The sequence below is a fragment of the Notothenia coriiceps genome, unplaced genomic scaffold (genome assembly GCF_000735185.1).
Source record: "Notothenia coriiceps isolate Sejong01 unplaced genomic scaffold, NC01 NC01_scaffold00033912, whole genome shotgun sequence".
NCBI classification, from domain to species: domain Eukaryota; kingdom Metazoa; phylum Chordata; class Actinopteri; order Perciformes; family Nototheniidae; genus Notothenia; species Notothenia coriiceps.
Window position 1 is genome coordinate 4,957 of NW_011366613.1, and position 8,029 is coordinate 12,985.

An 8,029-nucleotide genomic window follows, 5' to 3' on the forward strand; every position below is an offset into this window, starting at 1 on the left:
GGGTTATGTGCTTTGTTTTCGCGTCTGTGCTTTGGCGATAACTCCGTTTTAAAGAGTGAGTGTTATTAAATGAAGCCGTTGGGGTTTTAGTGGGCTCTCAGGAAAGCAGAACTGTGAAACTATCAATATGGTTTTCTACATGTTGTCCATGAACAGCCTGTTCATACATTTTCAGTTGGACTTATTATGGGGTAGATGAAACTCAGTGTTCCTGTTTGTGGCACTGTGAGGTCAGGGGGAGAACACTGGCTGAGTCACTCTGAAAAAAATGAAACGTGACTTTAATTAAATGTATTATGTCAACAGATTTCACATGTAGGTAAGTTGAAAGCAATACTATTAAGTTTAAATACTGTAGGTTCAACTTAATATTATTGCTTTCATCTAACCAGATACAGTTATGTGAAATCTGTTGACATAATATATTTAATTAAAGTCATGTTTCAGTTTTTTCAGTGTGCTTCATGTCCCATTTGTAACCGGAAGTGCTACTGAGGGTTGCAAGGGCCAAAAGGAGTTATGATGCGGGGCTTGGCTATGACGCATTCGTTGGTCTCATCTGATAATCAGTGACGTGGAATAATTCACTGATGCTGTCAGCTCAAAATAGCAAATGGAAATCTTCCGGCGGACCCACACGCAGGACATCTCAGTGATCGTCCAGCCTGAACACATGAGCCTCACTTCTTCAGCCTCAATCTGCCAACTCTTGAAGCACTGGAAACTCTCAGCTACATCCAGAGGTCCCAAGTAGTGAAGTACAAATACTTCGTTACTGTACTGAAGTGGATTTTCCTTGTGTCAGTACTTTACTCCACTATTTATTTTTTACTATTTATCAACTTTTTACTTTTACTCCTCACATTTTTTTTCACAAATACCTGTCCTTTATACATTTTCAAAACATCATTATTATCATCGCATGCCTATTTCACCATAATGTCATACAGAAAAAACTATGGATGTTTATATGACAATAACAGTATTACAATTTGAAATAGAAGCTTTTTAATGTTCTATTAATATAAAGTGAGGTCCAGTTAGCAGCTTGACTCTTGGTTTGGCTACTTTTTGCTTAAGTACATTTCAAAGCCAATACTTCTTTAATTTTACTCAAGAAGTTTAGTCAGTACTTCAACTTTTACCAGAGTATTTTTAAACATGAGTATCTGTACTTCTACTTGGGTGAAGGATATGTGTACTTTTGCCGTCTTTGGCTACATCCCTCTTCTGGAGAGTCCTTTTTTCCCCTCTTCTGTGTCTTGCGATCCGCGCAGAATGGTTTCTGCCTGTGGCCCCCCTTGTGGCCCCCTGTGCCCCGCTGGCCCCCCCTCTCAGCAGGTGTCTCCTTTTCTCTCCCATGAGGCAACATGCCAGGAGCTCAGGCTCTGCTGGATCTGGCACGTGATGTGTGGCATATGGTGTGAGTAAGAGTAGGGAGGACACTCTGCCGACAGCTGGAAGCGGACATGAGCTGATATCCTTCATCCCAGGTAGCAGCTTTGCCACCGGTTGCGTAAGGCTGGCCCCATCACGCTGCTCAGATTAACAGTATTACAGCGGTCAATTTGCCTTTAATACACCAGGGGCAGAAGGCTGTGTGAATTTGTTTTGCTATTGATGAGAAGGGTACTAGTACACTCTTCCATCTAAATGTAAATCCCAAACTGGGCACTTCAATAATCCTCTCAATCAGATATGAACAGCTATGAGAATATTGTGTTCTGTTTAATGACGTTTTTTTTTTTTAAGAAATGATTAGAGTAATTAGTTATGGCTTAGCAGAATATTCCATCTTGTTATGTGTGTGTGAAATCATTTCATACTCAAATCCAATAACATGTTTGCATCTCATTTCTGTTCTTCCTCAGAGTGTCAGTTCAGACACAAGAGGAGAAGAGAAACTGGGAGAGAAACTCCCTCTGGAGGGAACACAGGGATGTTAGCCTTTGCAGACCATTTACATTCAGAAAAACGTATATCAAACACTACAGGAAAGGGAAACCCCAAAGAGCATAATAGGGCTTCTTTAAGATTTTAAAAACATTGTTTATATATCATTATACAAATGTCCGGCCCTGGTCAGAGTCTGCAGTGCAGAACCTGTTTAGCCTATAAACACGGTTGGTGAATAATATATCTTGATTATTGGTTTGAATAAGTATGTTTCTTATTAAGTTAGTATGTTACATAACAAAAGTAGCTTCAGACGAGTCAGAATGAAACATGAACAGCAGTCTGAGGATGTCTCTCTTTCTACTACGTCACCCAGCTTCCTTAAGCCATCAAAGTCATCTTTGACAATAACAGTAATTATACACTCCTGTACTTTAGGTTCTTCTTATTCTTCAAGTCTTGGATCCAATTCCACACTTTCTTTGTATGTTTCAATGCTTCTGAGCCACTCTTTATGGTCAGAAACTGTAATCTGTGTGGTGTTCCTCTGCAGGTCCAGCTGTCCCTGTTGGAGTGGATGTCCAGGTGGAGAGCTTGGACAGCATATCAGAGGTGGACATGGTAAGTGGCTTGAATGTGTTGAACGCCATATGGTACACACAGTAAGATTATGGGGGAAATGGATTTCAAATAATGTAGTAGATGTAATCTGCAAAAATAATTGAAATCTGCAGACACTTATTGGAATATACATTGAGTTTGGATGTTAAACTACAGAATTACTAATTCTGTTTTAGACGTAAAGACCAACAGAAACCTCAAAGTAAGGAGATTATACAGGATGTACAAAATATGATGTAATTATTACTGCTACTATCCCAGCGGATTATGTCTCTGGTAGCGCATGTAGCAGTTAATCTGTGACAGATTCAGTAAAGTTGCTGACTTCAACAATGGAGCTCCTACTGCTCCAACACATGGAGCAGCTCCACTCAGACACGGCGGCTAATGAGCAGGAACGTTCTCCATTAGCAGCGTGAGGATGGACAAATGAGCAAAAGTGACTCAGATTGTGGGAACACCCTTCTCAATCCCGGTTTGTGACTGAAGATCAGAGCCGGAATATAGATTATTCCTATATTTAAAGTTTTCTGCGGTTATCTGTGTTCTGACACTGCATCAGAAGGCTTCTCTGCTTTGTACTGGCAGATGAACTTTGATTCATTCAGATGTTGTTTTCAGTTGGATAATCAGAATCAGATTATGAAAGCTCAATTGTAGGAATTGTTTATTTTGCTCAAACCCAGACTGAATGTTGATTAATGTAATTAAATAGACCTTCTGTCCTGCAACCATAAATTGGATCTGAACTGCTGTCCTGATGTTGTGTAAGCTCCCGTTTCCAAGGACAGTCAAGGATTACATTTAATTTGAATCCCAGTGTGTATTTAATTGTTTTGTAACAGGGGGGGGGGGTAAAAATGAATGATTCAAGATGACGGCAGCCCTTAATGACATTATGTCATATCACAAAGCTGCAGGATGCTTAACAGTTACGCAGCAAACACTCTTGGCTGTTTTATTGGGAGGGAAACGGGTTCAAAGCATAGATGTTAATAGGACTCACTAAAAAAACGAGGTATTTCATCTGGATTGGTGTAGTATTGCACATGTAATGCAATGGTTTCAAGCAGGGATTAGTTTAAGAAGTTGTTTACATTTTTGCTAGCTCAGTAGTATACCTAAAACAGCTGACTACTAGCATTTAACATAATCCATCAGGAGGAAAGGGCTGTGGCAAGGTAGGAAGGATGATAGCCTGGATACAAAGTGTTATCTACAATTTGTAAATGTCTATATCTACCTAAAACAGTTTGAATGACAACCATTTTGTATCATATAGTGGAGGATTAGCTAAACTAACTAAACACTAAAAATGAATTCTAGCTATCTGACAGGAGATTTGCAAATATAACATCAGAAACTCATTTGTGTACACTTTTTAAGAGACAACTACTAAAGTGTAAGGGTCCTTTCCTATCTTTGTCTTATCCCTAATGAACCATAAAGCCCTAACAAACAGAAAGAGATCATGTTTCATAACAGTGTCAAAGCAAACCTCCCTAATAAAAGAGTCACACTGTGGGCTGATGGGTTGAAAGTGATGTTGATGCAGATGCTTGTTTTACTGTCATTTAGTATTTCATTTTTAGTGAGTGAGTTACTCAGATGAGTACCAGGAGACAGCGGTTGGTACTCTGGTACAGTTGTGGTGAAGGCATCTGACGTACTTGAACCGGAATGTCTACATGCATAGCAGAAGATGGCATCTTTTTTACATGAATATTCCAGCCAATCTCTGTTTTGAAACCATGAGCTGCAAAATGAGCGCCTTACCCCACTTTACAAGCGAGTTGGGTACTTTTTTAAATATACCTGGGCAGGCTCTGTTTTGCCTCTGGCACTTGCGGGCCGCTGAGGGGTGGCAGTGTTTGGGGCAACAAAGATGGCTGCGGCTGCTCCACCTCCGTGGGCGAGGCGGGCAAAGCCAGCGAGTCGGGCGGGAGGACTATCCACGACAGTGGCCGTGGGTAACGTAATGTCCCCATGATCTGAACTGTTATTACCTGCAGTAGATGCAGTGTTACTGCTGGCGATGTTTGCAATCATTGACTATATTCTTCTTATTATTGTTATTATTATTACAATTATTGTTATTATATATGTAATTATGCACCCCCGTAGAACCGGGCCTGTGTTGATGCCTCTCCATGCAGAGAACCAGGGTTCGAATCTAGCCTGGGACAGTTTGCCATGTGTTGTCCTATCTTTCTCCCCCTTTCAAAACTGTCAATGAAATAAAGGCACAGGTTGCTACGGTGGCCGACAGGTGCATGCAAATAAAGAAACATCTTCACCAACACATGCGCAGCATTTAGTAAACAATCACAAACTTCACGAAACATGTTCAGCAATTCCTAAAGATGTTGCATAAATGAAACTGCAAACACAGCTAAAAACTCAACGGAAACGGGGACACTAATAAGTGACGCACACAGCTGGTACCGGTGCGCTTAGTGACGTTCAGGGATTATAAAATTGGCCAACTTGGTGAAGATGTTTCTTCATTTGTATGTGATTTTGCACATTTGTGTTTTCATATTTGCATCGTTTTGAAATTGCAGCACATTTCTCCTCATGGAAGTGTACCTTTTGTACAAACAAAAGTTTGTGGTAAAGAGTTTGCACCTGTCGACCACTGTAGGTTTTTTCTAATGAATTTCAGAACGAATCACAGATGGGTTTGAGTAATATAAGTGTTAGTATTAACAGTTCATTACTGATAACCCTTATTCCATTACTGATGCATATGTTATTTTGTTGATTCAGTTATTTATACATGCGCTAAGGCTGCATACGCAGAGCCTATAGAAATGTTTGTGGAGACTATTTTCAGCTACAGAAGCAGTGTGTGTGAGATTGAGTGAAAATAAACTCAGTGTGTGTTCATGGTAATAAAGGAACATGTCAGAGTGCAGCAGTCAGGCTCATTGATGTGTTTCTGAATGAAGCTTCACAGCACAGAGTAGGAAGATATTTCCGGCTTTGATATACAGGACATTGTTGGTTTGAGTTTGTGCATTGTATTTGATGACAAGAAGGGAAAATACCACTAGTCTGTACTGTGGGTTTTGCTGGTGTATATAACTCTGTGTTTTGTGGTAATGATACAGTAAGATCATAGATACTCAAATAATGCAGGAAGTCCACAGAAGAGTCATGAAGTTAGTGAAATGTCTACATTTATATCTAAATCAAATCGTTAATAATTGTCATTTCTTAACTTCAAATGTTGTCGCAAATAGAAGAAAACAATTATAATTGCTGAAATGTATTGTAACAGTGCAAAAGTAAAGAAGAGTCAAAAACACAGCTACACAGCTATTTCTACACACATTTGTAAAGGCTAGCAAACATAGCGGTGATACCCTGCAGGTTACAGCAGAACAAGAGTGTAGCAGTGAGAGTGTAGCCTGCGGTGACTCCATCAGCTAATAAATTCAACTTTTCATTTCTTAGAAACAGAATTATTTATTCTTTCAAAGCTTCAATAGTCTTGCATTATGAAATTCAGCTTTCAGCTACATTATAATTAAATTGTGGTTTTATAGAGCTAATCTGCTGGCAGTTATATATATGGGGTGAAGAACACTTCAATCCCAACACTTTAAAACAGCTCAAAGCTCAATCTGGCACTGTTACGCTCGACACATTTGAATGTTTTAAGTGTTCATTATTGTGCATTATCCCTGCCAAATAATCGATAAATAAATAAATGAGTGAAGGTATAGCACATTACAGTGATTATTCATTCAGAGCTTCAGACATGCCCCTGAACTCATTTTACGCAACATCAAGGTGCCGTATGGTGGGTGCCAAGAGTACAATGTGCGGCTGCAGCCATTATTCCAAACGGATCTGCTCTTATGTAATGCCATGAGGAGAGTGGCATGGGGGATGATCTCTGTAGTTGAGTGTGGGTGGGTGGGGNGGGTGCAGAGACAGGGTCACTCCGGCTTGCATAGCAACAGGGGAAGGAGGCGAGAACACAAGGGTAATCTAGGACCAATGGAAGCTTAGGTAACATATGTTCGGCACTTCTCTTACCCGTGTATGTTTAGTCATAAGCATTCTATATAATCCAGCAGCCAGTGTAATCCCAGAGTAATTTCAAAAACCAGAGGTGGCAAGCAAGTGAGTCCTTGTAGTGCAACTTAATCCAGAGGCTGTTTGTGCTTGTCGCCCCTCCCCCGCTGCCTCAGGACTTCACCATGACCCTATATCTGAGGCACTACTGGAAGGACGAGAGGCTTGCCTTCCCCAGCACCACCAACAAGAGCATGACCTTTGACGGGCGCCTGGTGAAGAAAATCTGGGTGCCCGATGTGTTCTTCGTCCACTCCAAGAGGTCCTTCATCCACGACACCACCACTGAAAACATCATGCTGCGGGTGTTCCCTGACGGTCACGTCCTGTACAGCCTGAGGTGAGGACACCAGCAGGAAGCCCCCCCACACACGCTCATATCTGCCATCACAGGGCTGTTTCACACTGACTAAATGCCACTTGGCAGCCTTGTTGGAGCCGGCCCAGAGCCGGTGGTGATGCTAACACTCTGCTGTTTCCCCAGGGTCACAGTGACTGCTGCGTGCAACATGGATTTCAGTCGCTTCCCTTTGGACTCGCAGACATGCACGCTGGAGCTGGAGAGCTGTAAGCATTCACACACACTCCACTCTACTGCTGTGGGAAATAAAGGGCCAGTAATTATAAAGGGCCCAAAGAATATGTGCAGCATGTTGCCTCAATCAGCACCACATTGAGTCAAATCACTGAATTGTTATTCATTCCTGTTGTTGTCAGTAGGAGGTAGGTGCCGGTCACGGATGTAATTAACATCATCCCCAGCAGCATGTTGATTTCAGACTATCACTAAACAACTATTGTGGCCAAAAGCAACAAATTCTGTTAGTAAAATCATTTGTAATTTGTTGTTTGTGCTGGGTTTTTTAAGTTAAAGAGGCCTATAATGCTCTTTGGAGTTTCCCGTTCCTGTAGTGCAGGGGTGCCCAATACGTCGATCGCAATCGACCGGTTGATCGCGAAGATAGTGTGGGTAGACCGCATGGCATTGAAAAAAAAGTTTAAAAAAAAAAAAAAATGTTAGCCTATCATCCATCCTTACTGTGGCATTTGCCACTTGATTGCCGTACTTTCAGTATTTTTTAAATGATTCCCAGCATGGCAGCCTTGTGCTGTGATGTGCCATGTCTCCTCAGGGACCGCTGCGGTTGCATAGAGGGTCTTGTACAGGTAAGCCAGTCTGAGATCTCATATTTTCTAACACGCAGTTCACCACGCATGCGCGGTCAACCGCGCCAGCTGCAAATCACTGGCGAGCTGATTACCTAGTTAGCCTTCCAATTTATACAATTCTACTAAAGAAAAAGGGTATAAGGGGCGCCTCACCTCCTCATCTGAAGCGCAAATGCGGCACAATAAGTGTAAGCGCGCCACAGTTTCTCCGCTACTTCGAGGTTCCGGTGCTCGCAGTCCACTAGCACCCACCCCC

General features: G+C 41.7%; 1 protein-coding gene across 1 annotated transcript in view; it reads left to right on the forward strand.

The window, feature by feature from the left end:
• Positions 1 to 1,370: 1,370 nt before the first annotated feature.
• Positions 1,371 to 8,029, forward strand: part of LOC104961888 (gamma-aminobutyric acid receptor subunit rho-2-like) — a gene marked incomplete at its 3' end in the record, with an annotated part of 7,891 nt that continues 1,232 nt past the window's right edge. Inside the window, exons 1-4 of the mRNA XM_010790245.1 lie at positions 1,371 to 1,404; positions 2,450 to 2,517; positions 6,720 to 6,943; positions 7,088 to 7,170. Coding sequence (XP_010788547.1) covers positions 1,371 to 1,404; positions 2,450 to 2,517; positions 6,720 to 6,943; positions 7,088 to 7,170 — 409 coding nt within the window. The remainder of the gene's footprint in view (positions 1,405 to 2,449; positions 2,518 to 6,719; positions 6,944 to 7,087; positions 7,171 to 8,029) is intronic.